Source organism: Cervus canadensis, chromosome 5 (assembly GCF_019320065.1).
Source record: "Cervus canadensis isolate Bull #8, Minnesota chromosome 5, ASM1932006v1, whole genome shotgun sequence".
Lineage (NCBI taxonomy): Eukaryota > Metazoa > Chordata > Mammalia > Artiodactyla > Cervidae > Cervus > Cervus canadensis.
In genome coordinates, this window is record NC_057390.1 from 65488675 (window position 1) to 65512475 (window position 23801).

Here is a 23801-nt window from a genome sequence, read left to right on the forward strand (position 1 = left end):
AGTTTACGTAGAAGAGTCAGAATAGACCCTAAATCCTAGGAGAGCCTATTTAGAACAACAAACTGGATTTAATATTTTAATCGGTTTGGAGGATCTTCGTTCACAGGTGGCCAAAGGAAGCCACCAGGTTGAGGGAAGGAGCATGGGAAGCAGAGCCCTGCCTGGTGCTTCATAGCGGGGTGGGGGCAGTGAGTCCATTCCACAACTAAGTCCCTGCGAAAAATTGTGTGCGAAGAGACTAAACTTAGCCTTGAGCTTTGTGAATCAAGAGCTCCATGAAATCACTTCTGGCTATGGACAGTGGAGGAACTATAGGATGTGTTGAAGCTGTTTGTTTGTTGTCAAGAATATCTTTAAACAAGGCAAGGGATCCATGTTTTAAAAACAAATGGCTGGGCTTCCCTGGTGGCTTGGTGGTAAAGAATCTGCCTGCCAGCGCAGGAGACATGGTTTCTACCCCTGGTCCAGGAAGATCCCACACACTGAGGAGCAACTGAGCCCATGCACCACAACATTCAGCCTGTGTTCTAGAGCCCCAGAACCATAACTACTGAAGCCTGGGTGCTCTAGAGCCTGTGCTCCAAAATAGGAAAAGCCGCTGCAGTGAGAAGCACAACTAGAGAGAAGCCCTCCTTGCCGCAACTACAGAAAAGCCCACACAGCAATGATGACCCAGCACAGCCAAAAATAAAAATATAAAATTATTTTTAAAAAACCCAAAACAAAGGGCCACTACTTCAGGGATCAAGTAGGAAGGGGTCCCTGCTTCCCTGTTGCCTGACAGATCCCTTGTCAAGGCGGAGAGCACAGGCCTACCCTGCCGATGGTGGTCTTGTAGGCTGTCCGGATTTCCTGGCGCTGGGCCGTGCTGCGATAGGCCAGGACGTTGATGATGGCATCTTCATCTGTGCCTGGTGGAGAGGAGACAGGGAGGGAGTGCGATTTGAGCAAGGAATGAGAAACTGGGTTCCTCTGCGGACACTGGCATAACCCTAACACACAGAGAGAGCTTTCTAAGCAAAGAAGTTCTTATTTGGAGTGTTTGTCTATTTTGAAGGGAAACAGACACTAGATTTAGTTATATGTTGTTGTTTTTTAGTTGCAAAGTCATGTCCAACTCTTTCACGACCTTATGGACTGTAGCCCGCCAGGCTTCTCTGTCCAAGGAATTTTCCAGGCAAGAATACTGGAGTGGGTTGCCATTTCCTCCTCCAGGGGATCTTTCTGACCCAGGGATCAATCCCTTGTCTCTTGCATCTCCTGCACTGGTAGGTGGATTCTTTACCACTGAGCCACCAGGGAAGCCCCACTAGTTATTTACCACTAGATAAAAGAGTCAAGGTCTCTGAGCAATAGTTTCCTTATCTACAAACGTGCATGATCATAGTACTTTCCTACTAGGGCTGCTGCAAGTGTTAAATAAAACAAATCAGTGCATTACTTAGCACAATGCCCAGTGCTTGCTAAATAGTCAGTACATGTTGACCAGGATGACCCATTTCCCCTTCTCTGGAAATCTTCTCAGAGTCTTTGGATCACCCATATTTATCATCCATGTTCTTACCTTTTGCGCCTCACTTTGATCTCTTTATTATCTCCTCTGAGTTTTGAAACAGTTCAAATTAATTTTCTTTTTTATTTTTATTATTTTTTTTTTTATTTTTTTTTTCAAATTAATTTTCAAAAGTCACCATTTGGCACTTCATAGGGTTTAAATTGGTGGCTGATAGTATCTACTTCTTTTTAAGATCTGTAACTGTGTTTTTCTTTTCCAAGCTCTCTTTCCTGATCTCTGATTAGAAAACTATTTAACTTTATTAAAAGTTTTCACTTGAGTGACTCTTATGGTAGACTACTTCTTATCTTTTGGAAATGTTCACAATAAATAAAAATAGAATTTTGTGTTATTTCCTAAAAAAAAAAAAAAAAAGCCATTTGAGCTTTTTGTTGTTGCAAATGTCACAGTGTGTGTGCGTGTGCTCAGTTGTTCAGTCATGTCCGACTCTTTGTGACCCCATGGACTGTAGCCTGTCAGGGTCCTCTGTCCATGGGATTTTCCAGGCAAGAATACTGGAGTGGGTTGCCATTTCCTCCTCCAAGAAATCTTCCCAACCCAGGGATCAAACCCTCGTCTCTTGCATCTCCTGCATTGGCAGGCAAATTCTTTACCACTGAGCCACCTGGGAAGCCCTGTGTAAGTGTTATAGAAACCAACTCATTTTCCTTTTTTTTTTTACACATATGTACATTTCAAAAATTATTCTTTCCCATTATGGTTTATCACAGGATATTCAATATAGTTCTCTATGTTATACATTAGGGCCTTGCTGTTTATCCATTCTGAATGCAATACTTTTTTGCATCTACCAACCCCAAACTTCCAATCCATCTCTCCCTGCCTCCTCCTTGGCAACCACAAGTCTGTTCTCTATGTCTTCAAGTATGTTTTGTAGATAGGTTCATTTGTGCCTATTTTAGATTCCACATATAACTGATATGTTACTTGTCTTTCTCTTCCTGACTTATTTCACTTAGTTAATTTCCAGTTGCATCCATGTTGCTGCAAATGGCATTATTTTGTTCATTTTATGGCTGAACTGCCATAATATGTACTGCATCTTCTTTATTGATGCAAAACTTTTTACATGAATTCCCATGATGCATTATCTTACCAAACTTTTTCATTATGAATTCAAATTAAAAATATCATAAATTTTGTTTGTTTGTTTGCAGCAGCTTTTACAGAAAGACTTTATTCTGATCCTTCAAATTGGCCCCTCATCTTAGTCACACCTGGATGTTCATATATGTTGGGTGAGTGTTCAATTTTTTATTGTTTATACTATATGGGGAGTTGTGATGAGTTACAGAGGAGAGTCTATTTAAATATTTCAGGGAGAAATGAAAAATACATACATTCTTTGCAAAATTAGAGATCTACAAAAATGTGAGGTGTAGAGAGGAAGCTATAGAACTTTAAGTTTACATACCTTAGGAATCTACTCTCTGTTCTTTTTTTTTTAAACAAAGAGGATAATAGATACAACCTCATATATGCAAATAATACCACCCTTATGGCAGAAAGTGAAGAAGAACTTAAGAGCCTCTTGATGAAAGTGAAAGAGGAGAGTGAAAAAGTTGGCTTAAAACTCAACATTCAGAAAACTAAGATCATGGCATCTGGTCCCATCATTTCATGGGAATGAGGAAACAATGGAAACAATGACAGACTTTATTTTTGGGGGTTCTAAAATCATTGTAGATGGTGGCTGCAGCCATGAAATTAAAAGACGCTTGTTCCTTGGAAGAAAAGCTATGATCAACCTAGATAGCATATTAAAAAGCAAAGACATTACTTTGCCAACAAAGGTCCATCTAGTCAAAGCTCTGGTTTTTCCAGTAGTCATGTATGGATGTGAGAGTTGGACTATAAAGAAACCTGAGAGCTGAAAAATTGATGTTTTTGAATTGTGGTGTGGGGGAAGACTCTTGAGAGTCCCTTGGATTGCAAGGAGATCCAACTAGTCAATCCTCAAGGAAATCAGTCCTGAATATTCATTGGAAGGACTGATGCTGAAGCTGAAACTCCAATACTTTGGCCACCTGATGTGAAGAACTGACTCAATGTAAAAGACTCTGATGCTGGGAAAGATTGAAGGCGGGAGGAGAAGGGGATGACAGAGGATGAGATGGTTGGATGGCATCATTGACTTGATGACATGAGTTTGAGTAAGCTCCGGGAGTTGGTGATGGACAGGGAAGCCTGGTGTGCTGCAGTCCATGGGGTCACAAAGAGTCAGTCACGACTGAACTGAACTGAATAGATACAACGATCCTTTTTCCAGAACTCTCTTTCAGCTGAGGGGGGGAGAAAGTTCATCACCTTTTGCTTTTTTACCACATTTCTGTGAAAGGCACCACCCTTCTTCTGGTCTGTTAGACTTGAACCCTCAAAATAACTTTGATTATTTAAACTGCTCTCTTCCTTCACATTCAGAGTTCTTGAATATGCAACATCTAGCTCTAAAATCCTTTTTGCATCTGTCCCTTCTTTTTAATTCCTACCATGACCACTCCAGTTCAGGATTTCTTCTTAGATAACTATAAAGTTTACCACTAGTAGTCTTACCTCCTAATTGGTCTTTCCAGAGTCCTGCCAGATTCATTTTCCTAAAAGGAGAAATTCTCACAGTGTCTTTCCTCTGCTTAGGATACATGATGGCTCCCCACCATCTGTTGGATTTAGTACCAGCACTGGAGTCTGGCCTTTGGGACCCTCAATAGCACCCCATTCACTATTGTAAATATCCACATAAAAGGATACAGGCAGCCAAATCCAGAGACTTTGCTCTTGAATTCCTGTACTTGACCCAACTATACTGTACTCTGTTCTCCTAACCTCCTTACTATACCAATCTATGGGTTATTGTCTCCCTAACCCCCTCCATCTGGCATCCTGATTCTGGCATTTGTTGTTTGCTGGACTATGCCTCTGGGTCAGCCTCCATGTCAGCAGTACCCTAGGACCCCTCTATGGCTCCTGCCTTCCCGAAAGTCTTCTAATCAGCCAACACCTATTTTGCCAGTACCTTCCTGCCGCAGGCCATGTATTTATCTTGACTCCCGAAGGCCTCAGCTAAAATGCAAAACAGGGCGATGCTCACTTTCATCCCATGCTTTGCTCATGCTGCTCCATTCACCTGAAACACATTCTCTCTATTTATTGAATAAACTCATCTCCCAAGGCCCATCTCAATTTCTATATCCTCCAAGAAGTTTTGCCTGATGCCCTTAAATGAAATGTGATCCCTCTGACTCCTAGTGGGATCTTGTGCCTCTCCGTCCTTATCATATTACTAACTGATTGTATTTCCATGAATGCCTTTGCTGCCTAGCATCCCTGGATGACTGGACCACAGGATTAGGTTTATGGTCCTTGTCTCCTCTGACTGTCTTTCTCTCATTGGCCCACACAGCAGGCACTGAAAACGGTTGGTGATATCGAATGCCTCCTGACTCTGAGAATTCCAAATGCCATGTGGTCTATGTTCCAAATTACAGTGCTCTTGCTATCCACCAAAGAATTAGGATACACCTGAAAAATGAGTAGGCCAAGTACTTTTTCCATTTTATTTATGAAAAAGGGAAAATGAGAAGATAGATTCAAGGCAATGTCCTATTCAGAGGTAGGCAGCAGGATAGTACAGCGGCTTACCCTCCAGTTCTAGAGTCAGAATGCCTGGACTTGCCTAGAATCCTGACTCTAACAAACACATCCTTCCCCAGAGACCTTGGGCAAGTTAGCTGATCTCAGTAAACCTCAACTTTCTCATTAATAAAACAAGCTGCTGTCAAAATTAAAACATAATCTATGCAACACATTGTGCCTGACACAGTAGAACTTAATGGTTATTGTTGCTGCTAGTTGTACTGGGGCTGAGCAAGATGAATTCTTTGTGGATAGAAAAACTGGGAAATAATGCCTCATGGTCAAATGTCTTTATCCCAATCTTAAGGAGACTTTACATAGTAGGTATGAAACAGAGAGCACTTCTCTGGCCAAATGTCCACTCAGGCAAGTCTGGAGGGAGGGTCTAGGTCAGTGGAACCCAAAGTGCCCAGGCATGGCTATGTCCAACTGGAGGGAGGTCTTGGCCCTGGGGAGCTCCCAGAGGTTGGTGCACTGGAAGACAAGCCCTTCTGGTCACATATACACAAGCTTCTCACATAAAGTCATACACACTGCCCGGGGCACTGTCCCAGCCACACCTGTCACAGGAGGAGAGAACAGGGGCCTGACTCAAGGGAAAGAATGTGTACTTCGAGTTGGCAGGCCCCAGCTTAAGAAGGGCTCTTTGAGCGTGACTCAAGGCTCAGCTCCACTTACTCTGTATCTTACTACATAACTTCTCTGAGTCTCAGTTTCCCATCTGTAAAATGGGGCAAGAATAACAACTGCACCAGCTGCTCTCATTGTATCACGGGATTATGGTATCTACCCATTCACATAATATTTGTCAAAATGCTTTGTTAACCTTCTGGCACAACATGCATGCTTGGGTTAACCAGAAGACAAATATATTTCTCAAATTTGATAGATTTATAATGCTGGAATGAAATTAATTGGGGAAGTCCAGAATGAGTTCATCACATTTAAAAGTCTATAGTAAAAAACCCTCCCTTCTAGTTTGCCTTGAAAAGTCACCTTGTCCCCACTGTGTTTTCTTAGAGTGAGACATACATTTGCTTGTGGACACAAGGCCCTCTGGGCAACTCTGGGATGCGGGACACACAGGGGATGTTCACCGCCAGTGGGACACTTACCGAGCCCTTTCATGGCCTTCCTCAGGGTCTGGGCATCTTCGGCGGCGTTGAAGCCTGAAGCGGCTTTGACAGTGCCTCCCTTGGCTGCCTGAGTGCACAAAGAAAGACAGAAAGATGTGACCAAGAGGCGCCTTCCTACCAGCACGGTGGCAACTTGCACAACAAATGTTTGTTGAGTACCCATCAGGGGCCAGACACTTGTCCAGGGGCGGGGACACAGCAGTGACTGGGAGAGATGAGGCTCTTGTTCCCTTGCGGCTGATGTTCAAGTTCAGCCAGAGGTAGACAGTAAAGAAGCCAATAAGGCAGCCGGAGGTGAAAAGGGCTACAGGGCAGAGAGAGGTCATGAGGGGATGCCCCGAGGAGTGGCATTCAGGCTGAGGTCTGATTGGCAGGAAGCAACTGACTATGCAGAGATCTGGGGGAAAGTGTTGCAGGCAGAGGTAACAGCTGAGGCAATGGCCCTGAGGCTGGAGCTGGCTTCTGAGGGACGAGCGGGAACAGAGGTCAGTGGGACTCGACTTTGAGGGCAAGCTGGGGAGGGGTAAGGTAAGTGACACCATTACCTTTGAAGTAATCTTGTCTCCCCAGAAAGTGGGAAATCAAACCTGAATCCAATCAAACCTCTTAGGTCAAACACCAATTTATGATAAAGAAGAGAAGGAGGAAAATGTTAGCCCACACCCACAGGGCTGTCATCAGCACGATCTAGACTATGAGAAACACTACTTGATGAATGCTCTTTAACAAACTGCCAGAAGAACTAGAAAAGAGAGAAATGGAGGGGAAATATAACTTGAAAGAGATTAAAAATGCACTTCAATAATCATAATGGGTAAACCTTATTGGGATCCTGAATCAAATAGTAAAAGAAAAAAAGAAATGACATTTATGAGGCAACTGGAAAGTTTTTTTAAAGTAAGCTGGATGCTTTTATATTATTTGCCTACTTGAATTTATTCCTTTTTCATAACGGCACTTAGCGTATCAAATTTAGGCCACTTTGCTCCTTTTCCAAGAAAGGGAGGGAAATAGATACCACCTTACATAAAAGTGGGGTGATGAATGCAGAGGGGCAGTTGATTCCAGAGGCTTGCGTTCCAATGCTGCCAACCACATGTAACAGAACCTGCTGCTGCTGCCGTTCGGCTGCTCAGTTGTGACTCTTTGTGACCCCATGGACCGCAGCCCTCCAGGCTTCTCTGTCCGTGGGGTTTCCCAGGCAAGAACACTGGAGTGGGTTGCCATTCCCTTCTCAAGGGAATTTTCCTGACCCAGGGATTGAAACCATGTCTCCTGCACTGGCAGGAGGATTCTTTACCACTGAGCCACCTGGGAAGCCCTGAACATGGGCGTGATATTTGATGCCATTAAGCAACTAATGTTAACATTTTTAGGTATGATAATGTCTTTGTGCTTATATTCTATTTTTTTAGGAGTCGAATCTTATACACATTGAAAGAGTTTACAGATGAGAGGATAAGGTGATTGGAATTTGCTTCAAAATTTCAGGTTAGGGGAAGTGGAGACACAGAAGAAACAGGCTGACCATGAATGAATAGTAGTAATAATATAATATTATTAATATATATGAGTTATGATTATATAATAATTATTGACCATGAGTTAATAATAATTATAGGTACGAAGGGGTTCTTTTTACTATTTGATCTGCTTTTGTATGTGTTTACGCTTTTCCATAATAAAATAAGAGACATGACGAGGGCAGGATGAGAGCCTTCACAAGCTGGTGAGAAGTGAAAGGTGTTAGTGGCTCAGCTGTGTCTAACTCTTTGTGACTCCATGGATGGTAGCTCAGCAGGTTCCTCTGTCCATGGGATTTTCCAGACAGGAATACTAGAGTGGGTTGCCATTTCCTTCTCCAGGGGATCTTCCTGATCCAGGGATTAAACCCGGGTGTTCCGCCCTCCAGACAGACTCTTTACCATCTGAGCTACGAAGGGAGCACACAAGTTGGTGAGGATTTTCTATTTTATTCTAAATGTGTTATGAGCCACTGGCAGGTCTGATTTACACATCTGAAAGATCACTTGGGCTACTGTATGGAGATACAGAGACCAGTTGGGAATCTGGGCCAAGATCCAGGAATATGATGGTAAACGAGGGTGAAATAGCAAAAATGGACACAGACAGACTCAGCACATGTTTTGGAGGAAAGGAGGCAGAACTTGCTGATGGACTGATGTGGGAGGTGAGGAAAGAAAAGCAGCATGTGTAACTCTAAATCATTTCCTTAAGCAGCCAAGTAGAGAGTGGTATCATTTATGTAGATGGGGAAAGCTGGAGACTACCAGATTTGAGATGGCAGTGAGGAGAGGGATTTAGAAGTTCTATTTTCAAAACGTTAAGTTTGGGATGTTCGTTAAACATCCAAGTAGAGTCTAGAAAATGGTTGGTTGTACAATGTACATCTAGAGAGCAAGTGTCCAGTAATACATTTAGGACACATCAGCGTTTGGATGGTAGCGGACAAAATGACCTGGGGAGAAACTGAAGAACAGGGGTCCTAGGACAAGCCTAGACCTCTCTAGCGGCATAGGGTTAGCAGAGAAGGACCCGAATGGATGGCTAAGAAGGACTGGCCCTTGAGGGGCCAATAAAGGAAAACCAGGACTGTGTGTTGTCCAGAGGCTGGGGAAGGAGGGAGAGGTCAGTACCTGCTAAGGTAGGTATGAACAGAAGGCACAGAAAGGATGGTCAGATCTGGGAACATGGAAGGTCCTGGTGACCCTGACAAGAGCTTTAGCAGTGGAATGGAGGAGACAAAAGCCTGACAGAGTGGCAGAGGGAAGGAGGGGGCATCATGAGGAGGAGCTAGCAGCTCTAGATACCGAAGGTGAGGACTAGCATCACCAGAAACCAGCATGCCTTAAAGTGAGACATACTCTGATGTGTATGAAGGATAAAAAGTTAGTAGAGACTAATAGATTCTGCAAATACAGACTAAAAACTAAAAACGTCAACAAGCAAAACATGGGTTAGTGACCAGTAGGAACCATTTAATTGAATTCTGACTTAAAGATGATGTACTGATTAAGATCAAGGTGCCCTGAGTACTTCTAATGTATTTACTAAATTATTAATGCTATTTTAAAATTGATGTTATTTATAAGGGCTTCCCAGATGGCACTATCGGTAAAGCTCTTGCCTACCTATCAATGCAGGAGACATAAGAGATGCAGTTTCAATCCCTAGGTTGGGAAGATTCCCTGGAGGAGGAAATGGCAACCCACTCCAGTATTCTTGCCTGGGGACTCTCACAGAAAAGCCTGGTGGGCTACAGTCCATGGGGGTCGCAAAGGGTCAGATATGACTGAAGTGACTTAGCATAATGTATGTAAGGCGGTACAGAGAAATACATATGATTCAATATAAAATAGATGAAATAAAATAGAATGAAAAAAATCAGTGAACGAACAAACCATAGAAAATTACGGTAAGTTGAGTTCAATTCAGTCACTCAGTCATATCCCACTCTTTGCGACCCCATGGACTAGAGCACGCCAGACTTCCCTGTCCAGCACCAACTCTCAGAGCTTGCTCAAACTCATGTCCATTGAGTCGGTGATGCCATCCAACTATCTCATCCTCTGTCGCCCCCTTCTCCTTCCGCTGTCAATCTTTCCCAGCATCAGGATATTTTCCAATAAGTGGCTTCTTCGCATTGGTGGCCAAGTATTGGAGTTTCAGCTTCAGCATCAGTCCTTCCAGTGAACACCCAGGACTGATCTCCTTTAGGATGGACTGGTTGGATCTCCTTGCAGTCCAAGGGACTCTCAAGAGTATTCTCCAACACCACAGTTCAAGGGCATCAATTTTTCAGTGCTCAGGTTTCGTTATAGTCCAACTCTCACATCCATACATGACTACTGGAAAAACCATAACTTTGACTAGATGGACCTTTGTTGGCAAAGTAATGTCTTTGCTTTTTAATATGCTATCTAGGTTGATCATAGCTTTTCTTCCAAGGAGTAAGCACCTTTTAATTTCATGGCTGCGGTCACCATCTGCAGTGATTTTGGAACCCCAAAAATAAAGTCTGTCACTGTTTCCATTGTTTCCCCATCCATTTCCCATGAAGTGATGGGACCAGATGCCATAATCTTAGTTTTCTGAATGTTGAGTTTTAAGCCAACTTTTTCACTCTCCTCTTTCACTTGCATCAAGAGGCTCTTAAATTCTTCTTTGCTTTCTGCCGTTAAGTGTGGTGTCATCTGCCTATCTGAGGTGATTGATATTTCTCCCGGCAATCTTGATTCCAGCTTGTGCTTCATCCAGCCCAGCGTTTCTCATGATGTGCTCTGCATAGAAGTTAAAAAGCAGGGTGACAATATACAGCCTTGACGTAGTCCTTTTCCTATTTGGAACCAGTCTGTTGTTCCATGTCCAGTTCTAACTGTTGCTTCCTGACCTGCATACAGATTTCTCAAGAGGCAGGTCAGGTGATCTGGTATTCCTATCTCTTGAAGAATTTTCCACAGTCTGTTGTGATCCACACACTCAAAGGCTTTGACATAATCAATAAAGCAGAAATAGATGTTTTTCTGGAACTCTCTTGCTTTTTCGAGGATCCAGTGGATGTTGGCAATTTGATCTGTGTTTCCTCTGCCTTTTCTAAAACCAGTTTGAACATCTGGAAGTTCACAGTTCACATATTGCTGAAGCCTGGCTTGGAGAATTTTGAGTATTACTTTACTAGCGTGTGAAATGAGTGCAATTGTGCGGTAGTTTGAGCATTCTTTGGCATTGCCTTTCTTTGGGATTGGAATGAAAACTGACCTTTTCCAGTCCTGTGGCCACTGCTGAGTTTTCCAAATTTGCTGACATATTGAATGCAACACTTTCACAGCATCATCTTTTAGGATTTGAAATAGCTCAACTGGAATTCCATCATGTCCACTAGCTTTGTTCTGAGTGATGCTTCCTAAGGCCCACTTGACTTTGCATTCCAAGATATCTGGCTCTAGGTGATTGATCACACCATCGTGATTATCTGGGTCATGAAGATTTTTTTTGTATAGTTCTTCTGTGTATTCTTGCCACCTCTTCTTAATATCTTCTGCTTCTGTTAGGTCCGTACCATTTCTGTCTGTTATTGTGCCTATCTTTGCAAGAAATGTTCCCTTGGTATCTCTAATTTTCTTGAAGAGATCTCTAGTCTTTCCCATTCTATTGTTTCCCTCTGTTTCCTTGCATTGATTACTGAGGAAGGTTTTCTTATCTCTCCTGTTCTTTGGAACTCTGCATTCAGATGGATATATCTTTCCTTTTCTCCTTTGCCTTTCACTTCTCTTCTTTTCACAGCTATTTGTTAGGCCTCCTCAGACAACCATTTTGCCTTTTTGCATTCCTTTTTCTTGGGGATGGTCTTGATAACTGCCTCCTGTACAATGTCATAAACCTTCATCCATAGTTCTTCTGGCACTCTATCAGATTTAATCCCTTGAATCTATTTGTCACTTCCACTGTAGAATCATAAGAGATTTAGGTCATACCAAAATGGTCTAGTGGTTTTCCCTACTTTCTTTAAGTCTGAATTTGGCAATAAGGAGTTCATGATCTGAGCCACAGTCAGCTCCCAGTCTTGTTTTTGCTGATTGTATAGAGCTTCTCCATCTTTGGCTGCAAAGAATATAATCAATCTGATTTTGGCATTGACCATCTGCTGATGTTCATGTGTAGAGTCTTGTCTTTTGTTGTTGGAAAAGAGTGTTTGTTATGACCAGTTCGTTCTCTTGGCAAAACTCTTATTAGCCTTTGCCTTGCTTCATTCTGTACTCCAAGGCCAAATTTGCCTGTTACTCCACATTATCTCTTGATTTCCTACTTTTGCATCCCAGTCCCCTATAAATGAAAAGAACATCTTTTTTGGGTGTTAGTTCTAGAAGATCTTGTAGGTTGTCACAGAACCATTCAACTTCAGCTTCTTCAGCATTACTGGTTGGGGCATAGACTTGGATTACTGTGATATCAAATGGTTTGCCTTAGAAACGAACAAAGATCATTCTGTTGCTTTTGAGACTGCATCCAAGTACTGCATTTCGGACTCTTTTGTTGACTATGATGGCTACTCCATTTCTTCTAAGGGATTCCTGCCCACAGTAGTAGATGTAATGGTCGTCTGAGTTAAATTCACCCATTCCAGTCCATTTTATTTCACTGATTCCTAAAATGTTGATGTTCACTCTTGCCATCTCCTGTTTGACCACTTCCAATATGCCTTGATTCATGGACCTAACATTCCAGGTTCTTATGCAATATTGCTCTTTATAGCATCGGACTGTACCTCCATCACCAGTCACATCCACAACTGGGTTTTGTCTTTGCTTTGGCTCTGTCTCTTTATTCTTTCTGGAGTTATTTCTCCACTGATCTCCAGTAGCATATTGGGCACCTACCGACCTGGGGAGTTCATCTTTCAGTGTCCTATCTTTTTGCTTTTTCATACAGTTCATGGGGTTCTCAAGGCAAGAAAACTGAAGTGGTTTGCCATTCCCTTCTCCTGTGGACCACGTTTTGTCAGAACTCTCCAGCATGACCCATCTGTCTTGGGTGGCCCTACACAGCATGGGTCATACTTTCATTGAGTTAGACAAGACTGTGGTCCATGTGATCAGACTGGTTAGTTTTCTGTGATTATGGTTTCCATTCTGTCTGCCCTCTGATGGATAAGGATAAGAGGCTTATGGAAGCTTCCGGACAGGGAGAGACTGACTAAGGGGGAAACTGAGTCTTGCTCTGATGAGCAGGGCAATGCTCGGTAAATCTTTAATTCAATTTTCTGTTGATGGGTGGGGATATATTCCCTCCCTGTCCTTTGACCTGAGGCCAAACTGTGGTGGAGGTAATGAAGATAACGGCGACTCCTTCAGAAGGTCCCATGCATGCACTGCTGCACTCAGTGCCCCTGACCCTGCAGCAGGCCACCGCTGACCCACGCCTCCCCCGGAAACTCCTGGACACTCACGGGCAAGTCTGGGTCAGTCTCTTGTGGGGTCACTGCTCCTTTCTCCTGGGTCCTGGTGTGCACAAGGTTTTGTGTGTGTCCTCCAAGAGTCTGTTTCCCCAGTCATCTGGCAGCTCTATGGTGGGGTTAACGGCAACCTCCTCCAAGAGGGCTATGCCATGCCCATTACGGTAAAGGAGGGGGTAGAAAGGAAATGGAAATAGAGACTTAAGGGTCAGAGTAGTTTTTTGATGTGAGACACAGATTTCTCTGCCTAGAAGCCAAAGCAAGACAGAATTGTAATCAATAAGGAGAACTGCAGTGTCCACGAGAGGAAAAGAGATCATCTGCCCAGGAAAAACTCTGCTGTTCTTTGTGCTGTGTGTGAAAGTGAAAGTTGCTCAGTCATGTCTGACTCTTTGAGACCCCATGGGATAGTCCCTGGAATTCTTTAGACCAGAATACTGGAGTGGGTAGCTGTTCCCCACTCCAGGGGATCTTCTCAACCCAGGATCGAACCCAGGTCTTCTGCATTGCAGGCGGATTCTTTACCGTCTGAGCCATCAGGAAAGCCCAAGAATACTGGAGTAGGTAGCCTGGCTCTTCTTCAGGGGAATTTCCCCACCCAGGTATTGAACCCAGGTCCTCTGTATTGCAGGTGGATTCTTTACCAGCTGAGCCACCAAGGAAGCCCATGATATGCGGAGTGAGAGGCAACCTAAATTACTGGAGCTCTTCTGGGCTTCCTGATTTAGCAGCAGAAGGAAGAATCAAACTAGCTTTGGTTTTTCATTTACCTTCCCCTCTGTTCGCTGACACAAAATATGACTATAACCTGTTAACAATCTGGGCTTTGCTATTCTGAATTCTGTTTTCTTGTTATTGAAACTGGCCTAATTAGTCATGGCCAGCACTTCCAAAAATTGTTCTGTGTCATCCCCTTTCCCTTAGTTCATCTGTCAGGCGTGCGCCACTGTGATGTGCATCTGATTGGTGGAGACAGCAGATGGGGGAGGATCTGCCTGATATCCATGGTTCCCAGATGGCAGTGGAATTCAGATTCATCTGGAAACCTTGCTCTGCTCGTAATGGGTGCTCTGTGCTTTTAAGATGCTAAGAGTTCACAAGCTGAGAGTAAGAAGAGATCGCCAAGGCTAAATTTAGGGCTGAGGTCATACAGAGGTTTCTTCTCACTTTTCTGATAATGTTTCTTTTGGCAAATGGTAGAATTTACCAAATTACCAGTGGTAAGATGTTATGGTGATAGCACAGACCAGCCGAGGGAGATCACTATGAATTACTGCAAAGGGAGAGGGTTTTACATCTTATATAAGCCTTGGTTGAAAGGCACCCCCACAGCCTGGTGCCCATGACTCCAGTAAAATCTCAGATTTACGCAGACAGTCAGATCCATCTCCTCTGCATCACTTGGGGGTCATGAATTCTGTAAAGAGAATCCTAATATTGGGAGAAAGTTCACCTGTAGGTCTCTGTGAAGGAGACATGGTGGGCATATTTTGAGAGGTAGTAAGCTTAGTGGGAAGGAGCACAGGCATTGGAGTTGAACAGATCCAGGTTGGACTCGTGGCTTCAACGCGTCCTAACTCTGTAGTCTAGGAGAAGTTTCATTTTTCTCACCTGTATGTTAAGAATAATAATGATACCAATCCACAGGGCTGTTGTAATAATGAAGGAGGATAATACAGCATAACACTTAGTACAAACAGTAAATACGAAACCAAAAACTCAACTCAGTGGCCTGATTGGCTCTCATCAGTATAATTCAACATGACCTCAGTAATATTTCTATAATAAATGTAATAGTGAGATTCTTATATCTGTTTCTGATAATATCCCTAATGCAAGCCAATGGGGTAACGTCAAAGAAAAATCTAGAATAGAGCATTGTACATGGTGGCAAGAACAATGTAAAATAGATCTAAGGCTCTCTTTAATTTGATTCAAGGATGTACATGTGGCCTGTAAAGGCATGGAGGATTTTTATACCCATAGGGCAGTTCTTGAGCAAGTCAGACTTGAGCTCTATGAGCTAGTCCACCTTAAGCTGGACTTCTCATGCCCACTGTGGTCCACATCAAGCCCATCCAAAGGCTTCAGGTCCCAGAGGGTGTGGGTCTTATCTGCTGGAAGACCAGCCTTTCACCTCCTGAATATGGTCAACTTCTAACACTCATCACTTTTCTACACTTGACTGAGAAAAAGAGAAATCAATGACATTACCTTCCTTGGTTAGTGGTTAAGAATCCACCTGCCAATGCAAGGGACATGGGTTCCATCCATCCCTGGTTTTGAAAGATGCCACACGCCATGTGCCGAAACTACTGAGCCCACGTGCCAAACTACTGAAGCCCACGTACCCTGGAATCTGTGCTCCACAACAAGAGAAACTACTGCAAAGAAAAGCCTGTGCACCGCAACTAGAGAGTAGCCCCTGCTTGCCACAACTAGAGAAAGCCCGCACAGCAACAAAGAACCTGTGTACCCCAACAAAGACCCAGCATAGCCAAAAAACATATAAAATAAAATTTAAAAAAACTTCCTTGGGCACTGAATTGCTTCCCCCAAAAAAGGTATGTTCAAGTCCTAACCCCCAGTACCTCAGTCTTATTTGGAAATATTGTCATTAAATTAATTAATCAATTATAATAAATTAAATCAAGACAAGGTCCTACTGGAGTACAAGGGTAAGCTGCTAATTCAACATGAATGATGTCCTTAGAAAACAGCACGTGAAGACAAAGACACTCAGGGAGAAGCCACATGGTGACATATTGTTGACTCCAGTCTCTGCTGAAGAATGCTTAAGATTGCCAGCAAACCACCAGAAGCTAGAAAGAGGCAAGGAAGAATTCCCCTCTGGATTTCAGAGGGACCTTGGCACTGCCAATACCTTGATTTTGGATTTCCACCCTCCAGAAACATAAGACAACAAATTTCTATTATTTTAAGCCACCCAGTTTGTGGCACTTTGTTATGGCAACCATATGAAATTAATGCAGGCATATTACCTGTTTTCTTCTACTATCTACCAATAGTAACAAGCAAGTTGGTGATTGGCTGTCAAAATTCTAAATGGCCTAGCTCAGCCCTTGACCCCCGCTGGAGACAGCTTTCTGAGTTGAATGTTTCACAAGGTTCTTTCGGAATTCCAATATTGAAAGAATTTTGGATGGTATTCAAACACTGCCTTTTAAAGCAAACTGCATTGCTGACGAACACTAAGGAAGTGTTAGTCACTCAGATGTGTCCAGCTCTTTGTGATCCCATGGACTATAGCCTGCCAGGCTCCTCTGGCCACGGAATTCTCCAGGCAAGTACCGGGGTGGGTACCTAGTACGGGATTAAAATTAATATTTAACAAGATGAATTGACAGAGGACCATGCAAAGATAGCTTATCTGTGAGCATTCTTAGGGACTCTTTTTTTCAGGAACAAGATAAGCTGGGGAAATTTGTTCCTGTTAGCTCTGAAGTATCCATATTGATTCAATTCCAGGGCATAATGTATCATCACCTGTTCAGGGAAGGCAGGGGATTCCCCCCAAGGAAGGCTCCTCATGGCAACAGGCAAAGGGAACAGAGGATGTAGGGAGGAATGATGAAAACAAATAGCTAGAAATTGGTATTGTATCACAATCGATGAACTGTTACTCAGTTATTAAAATAATAATGAAGATGATAAATGTCAAAAGATTGGAACATGATACAAAGAAATATGTAGCAGTAAAAAGGAATGGAGGAATAAATTGCTGATATAGCACCATGCAGTCCATGGGTGGGCTGCAAAAAATACAATGCTCATAAAAAAGGAGTAGACGCCCTGTGATTCCATTTATAGGATCTTCTAGAACAGGCAAAACTCATCTATGATAAAAACAATCAGATCAGTGATTGTATTTCTGGACTGGAGTGGAGAACAGGGAGGAGACTGATCTGGAAGGGGCATGAAGGAACTTCCTGAAGTGAGGAAATGTTCTATCTTAACAAGAGGGCAGATACATGGTACATTTGTCAAAACTCATCTACCAGTAACCATAAGAGCTGTGCATTTCACTACATGTAAATTATACCTTTGAAAATTTTTTGTAGATATATGACAACAGTGGCTTTTAAAACATGCTTTCCTTTTAGAAATGGATCATATGGTCATTGTAGAGATTTGGAAAAAAATTTTTAAAAATTAAGAAGAAAATCTGAGTGGGAAGGGGAAGGATAAATTAAGAGGTTGGATTTAACATATACACCCCACTATGTGTAAAACAGAAAACCAACAAAGACCTACTGCAAAACACAGGGAACTCTACTCAATATTATATAATAACCTATAAGGCAAAAGAATATATATATATCTGAATAGCTGTGCTGTATACCTGAAAACTACATGATATTGTAAATCAACTATGCTTCAATAAAATTTTTTAAAAGAATTAAGAAGAAAATCAAAACACCCATAACTCCATTGAGAGTAAATAATCTTAGTATGTTATAAGATGTAATACAAACGTGTTAGCATAGCAAAGGTTAGAGTGAATACACTAACTCTTCTTTATGTTCTTACTGCTACTATTTCAAAACCACTATCGAATGAGTAGGGTCTAAAACTAAAATGATGGAAAATAATAGGGAATTATAATACTGTTGTTATATCGAATGGTTTTCCTTTCCTTTAAAGACATACTTAAAAAAAAATAAAGACATACTTTAACTGTCCAATAAGTAATAGTCATAATGGGAAAACAGGATCTACTAGAGCAACTGAAGCAATTCTCCTCAGTGGAAAGCCCATGAAAGGGTCACTTGGTTATAGTCTTGACACGTAGAAAGGCTGAGAGCTTGTTCAGAACAGGAAGAGCAATCCATTAATTTTGAGTCCCCAGAGTCAAATACCATGCACAAAGTAGGGACACCATAAACATGTCTGAATAAATGTTGTACATGTCCAGGGAGAACCCATCAAGAACAAATAGATTTTACATGAAAGCATAAGAGATTTGGTGGAGACATGAGTAAGCCTTTGTCTGTCAGGGATGATGAAGAAAACTCTAAAATATCTAATGAAAAAAAAATGTTAAACGTATATTACTATTTGTTCTGTATAGTTTACACCTCCATTTTCCTAAAGGAAGGCGTTGAGAGCTGGCAGAATGTCCAGGTCCTCTCTGGGTATAAGATTCTACTTCTATTATTTCTTCCCAGAAGACCAGGGATTAAGCATCACCTGTCCATTCATTTCTCATTCTCCTCATTTGGGCAGGAGAAGGAGAGCAGGTGGCCAGCCTCAGGTAGGGACACATTTGCAGCTGAACGGCTCAGCTTCCGCATCAGTAGGGAGCTTTATGGAACCCTCAAAGGGATCCAATTCCCTGCCTGTCCCAGAGATCAGATAACGAAGCTCAGAGGAGTCCAGCCACAGCTAGCAGCAGGAGGTGGATGAGAAGCTAACACACTCTGATGAGCCTGAAATGATAAGGTAGCACCCAAAGTGGACGGCAGTCATCTCCTGCTGGGAAATGTGGTGGGATTTTGGATTTTTCCTTTTTATTTGCCTGCAGTTTCTACAACGAACACATCGTGCTTCTGCAGAGAGAAATAACTTGTTTCTGCATCTCAAGATATTAGAAGGATTCAAAGGAGTCCCTCTTTGAATTAATTTTCAGGGTCAGGTGACTCACCAGCCCTGAAAGAGTGTTTCACCAGTGTTTCAGGTGACTCACCAGCCCTGAAAAGGTGTTTTTGGAAAAAAAAAAAAAAAAAAGAAACTACCTTTCCATTTCCTCCTCCCTCCCCTCTGTTGAGCAAACAACCCTTTGTATGACAGCAGGCCCTGATTACACATCCTGTACCTGTCTGGGGCTGGCACCAGGGAGGGTGAAGCCCATCCCCAACTTACCATGATTATGACTCTATGTCAGGGTCACGGTTCGGTCAGTCAAGCAGAAGTTCCTGTGTGATAAAAGCAGAGGGGATGAGAGAACTGCCATTAAAATCATTAATCAAGATAACTCACAGTTTGTACAAAGTTAAGCCACAGGGAAATAACACCCAATTTCATCAAGAGGGCAGCTATTGATTAGCCAAAGAGACAAGAGCCAAGCTAATCATTAAAGAAAAACTATTCTAAGAGGCAAGTGAATTATGCCAGACAGTCTCCTAGCTGCTCTTCTGCTTGGAGATAACACATTACAGATATGATTCCTCTTGCTTAGTTAGGGTGAGCTACATTACTTGAACTCAAGCCAAGCCTAGATTCTAAACTGGAAGTGTTAGTGGATGAGAAGAGGAGCCTCTTGGAGACAAAAGATAATCTGACTACATCAGGGGGAAAGTGTTGCACTCCAGCCTTTACCCTGAATGAGTCGTGTGTGTGTGTGTGTGTGTGTGTGTGTGCACGCGTGCGCATTTGTATATGATGTCAGGCCACTGGCCCAACTCACATTAGACCTTTCTTTTTCCCAATGGCCACTGTCACTGCCATCATCTCAGGACTTAAAGGTGCTTCTTCCCTTTAAGCTACAGCCTTACTCACTCAGTTTTGCCCTCGGTTCTTCAGCACCCCCTCCATCAAGAAGCCTTGAGCCATCACACATGTATTCAGTCATTTAGAATGCAAGAAATGTCTTTACTGTAGACGAGCCTCTGTGGGGCAGACCCACTGGCTTCCTGTTTTCCCATTCAGGCGAAAAGGCTCCTTTTCTGAGCATTTGGTGAGATCCTTGAACTCAAAGAATTACTCCAGAACCAGAAGCATGGGCATCACCTATGAGCTCTTTAAAATGCTGAATCCCAGGTCCCCACTCCAGACCAACTGCCAGAATCTGCATTTTAACAAGATTCCCAGAATATCTGTCTGCACAGTGGTTTGAAAATCACTGGCCTAGACAACCCTGTCAGGTTGTTGTTATTGTTTAGTCACTGAGTTGTGCCCGACTCTTTGCAACCCCATGGACTGGAGCCCTCCAGGCTCCTCTGGCTATGGGATTTCCCAGGCAAGAATACTGGTGTGGTTTTCTCCTGCAGGGGAATTTTCCTGACCCAGGGATTGAACACACACTTCCTGCATTGGCAGGTGGATTCTTTACCGCTGAGCCACCAGGGAAGCCCAATCCTACCAGGGAGCCTTGTTCTATCATTCCCCCAGAATAACTGCATCCTTCTTGGCCAACTTTATCACCGAGTCCTGTTGGGCCACAGTCACTCTTCTCTTCTACTTTCTGAGGCTCAGCTCCCTCTTCCTCGTTTCCCATCACTCACTGCAGACTTACTGCGTTTGACCAGGGGGTCAATCCCTTCCTGTGGGGAATGTCAACTGGCTCCGAGGCACAGCTTGAGCAAAGGTGCAGAGGTGGGGATAAGCCGTGGCTTCAGGGATGGCTTCAGGGACAATGAGACGGAGAGGCTGCCGGAGCAGACGGCTCCTTCCAGGGAAGGCTCAGAGATAACGAGTGGAAAAGCAGGCGGGGAATTGATTATTAAGGGCCCTGAATGTCCACCTGAGGAGTTTGACTTATAATGTAGGCAGTGGGGAAACAGCGAAAGGATTGGGTTTTGCACAGAAATAATGTAAGACAAAACATACTTTAGCAAGTTACTATACTAAGGGGTAGACTAGAGTCAAAGCCAAGGAGTCAGGAAGGCTTGAGATACTATTAAAATACAGGAACAAAGATCTATACTAAAATAGGCAAAGATCTGGGCAGTATGTGGCCCCTGGGACAGGATTTACAAATGACATTTTTGTAAGGAAGACATTATTGGATTTAGTGGCTCCTGAATTATCTGAATTTATACACTCAATCACTAAATATTCATAACACACTTCTATATCTCAGTCATTGTTTTAACTGATAGAGATAATATGGTGAATAAGACAAGAAACCTGCCTTCAAGGAGCTTACAGTGTTTCAGGAAAGACTGACAACAAATAAAGAGATGATTACATAAGACAGTATGACAAAAACCACTACAATATTGTAAAGTGATTAGCCTCCAACTAATAAAAATAAATGAAAAAAACAAAAGAAAAAAAAAAGACAATTTGATACCAGTAAGATGAAAATACAATAGGATAATGGTATAGAACAAGGATCAACAAACTTCAGCTCAGGGGCCACATTCTTATTTTAAACAGTCTATCAGCTAAGAAACATTCCGCAAAGAGTCGGACATGACTGAGCAACTAAACAGAGAGAAACAGATATCTTAGGCTCAGGACAGGGCTCTTGAAGGTTTTAGGACATAGTTTTAGAGCAACTGAAAGAAAGCTGGTAACTCAACATAAGAGACTTTCCCCAAGGGAATACATATTCCTTTGCATAAGGGAATAATAACGCTGTAAATTGTTGTTTAGTCACTAAGTCAGGTCCGACTCTGCAACCCCATGGACTGTAACCCACCAGGCTTTTCTGTCCATGGAATTTTCCAGGCAAGAATACTGGAGTGGGTTTGCCATTTCCTACTCCAGGAAATTTTCCCGACCCAGGGATTGAACCCATCCATGCCTCCTGCTCAGCAGGTGGAATCTTTACCACTGAGCCACCTGGGAAGCCTTAAGCTATAAATAAGTTCAATCTATTTCAGGTTAAGATTACATGTACTTTCAGAAATAATTTACAATGAATTCATAAAGAAAAATTAGGTATGTCAAGAACACACCCCTATTATTTTTCTATAGAATGTTTAGGACAATTATTACACTACTCCACATACTGCCCTATTATATCACTGCCAGAAATTGGCAACCCAGTGAAGACTCAACCATAAAGTTTCTTAAGTCCTTACGGCAGACTGCAGATGCATGAACAAGGCCCACTCCTGATAACATTGCAGGAGGCCATGCAGACAGCAGTGTGATACATTCCTCCCCACCCACCCAGACTTTGGACAGCAGGCAAATGAGACCGACTAGTAAAATCAGTAAATAATCATGAAAACAATGATATGCAAACTCATCAAAGGAGGAAGAATGGCTCTCAAGATGAAATCAGCTGGCCAAAAGCTGTTAGACATATTTAAAGAAATATTCTGTCCAACAGCAATGCAAGCTCAACCCAAAACCATCACTGAGGTTTACTCTAAAATGTTTCTCAAAACCCTGGCCTCAAGAAAGGCTGGCATGGCCCCAGGATCAATGTTCCAGGCGTCAGACATTCCCCCACTGTGAAGATGAATTTTATCTATCTAAAACTCTTTACTCTGATTCCTTGATTGCCAAGGAACCTCAGGACTAGAGTTTGTCTTCCCATGTGGACTTACCTATAAAGTACTGCAGTATAAGGATTTTTTTCTAAGTAATAGTTATATTTTTCAATGTAAATAAATAAATTAACCATGTGTGCAAGCATGTGAGTGCCTATGAGTGGTAAGCCTATAAATACGAATCTGTCCTTAAGAGATGAATCCCTTCTGGATGTGCTAACAAATACAATTTCTCTGCTCTTGCCAGAGGTGACATCATGATGAATTCACCCCATGACCAGATGCTTTCTTTGAGACCCCAACTTAACTTGGTAGTTGGTCTCCATTCAGATGCACAACATTGACCCAAGACCGGCACTTCTTACCCTTCACTGTGAAGGGGTCTGATGGCCTTGTGACACATTCTTACACTGAATCCTTCTCCTCCCTGGAAGATCACATGTGAGTGACTCATTCACCATTTTTCTTTGGTACATGGTTTCACTTTAAATCCCAGAGGATGACAAATTTAAACTTTTAGTCTGTGTACTTGCGGAGAGTGCAACTGGGCCCCACCCAGGCACTAAAGGCTTTTTAAAACTGTCTATGAAATAGGAACATGAAAGCAACTCTTCTTCATTGGATTTTTGATTCTTCTAAAGTTAAAGGAAATTTTTTTGCCTGGATGGGGTTTTTAATTTTAAACATTTAATCCAAGCAAAGTGTGTAGGCTAAGTGAAGGCAAAGTTGAAGACTTGCTTGCTAAGCAATTCTTAGAGAAGAATCTCTTTCAACCCACCATCTGGCAAGTAACTTATGAACAGTCTTTTGTCCAAATTTTAGCCACTTATTCACGGCACTGTTGGAACAGTAATAATAACTTCAATCCACAAATAATTAAAAAACACATTTTACATATAATTTAAAACATCCCCACTCTTTCTCTACCATTCATTCCCACATCATGCCCAAGTCTATTCAAGTTTTCTTCGCCAATGATTCCTTTGTTCAAAAGGCAGAGAGAAGGAAGGAAGAACATGTATTAAACACTCCTCTACATGACCTTAATCTACCTAATAACCTTTGCAGTCCTGACATTATCTCCACTTAACAAACCAGATGGATAATACAGTAATGAAAGTTGTTTATGGCAATTTCTATATTGTATTAAGAGATAAGATTAGAAAAATAAAAAGAGTAATGAGATGGCCTTAATGATTGCTGGGAGAGCAGGCTGGGTCCTGCACTCTTAGTTTACTGTCTGCCCTCCTAAACATCTTTCTGCTTCACATTAATACCTCAGTTTCCCCATGCAC

General features: G+C 42.4%; 1 protein-coding gene across 3 annotated transcripts in view; it reads right to left on the bottom strand.

The window, feature by feature from the left end:
- The window catches only part of ANXA4 (annexin A4), a 70920-nt gene that overhangs the window by 26590 nt on the left and 20529 nt on the right, over positions 1-23801 (bottom strand). For all 3 annotated transcript variants that reach the window (XM_043468978.1, XM_043468976.1, XM_043468977.1), the window contains exons 2-4: positions 19202-19254; positions 6325-6412; positions 817-911 (exon numbers count right to left, since the gene is read on the bottom strand). In XM_043468978.1, the coding sequence (XP_043324913.1) occupies positions 817-911; positions 6325-6412; positions 19202-19204 (186 nt within the window). In that variant the 5' untranslated portion in view covers positions 19205-19254. The remainder of the gene's footprint in view (positions 1-816; positions 912-6324; positions 6413-19201; positions 19255-23801) is intronic.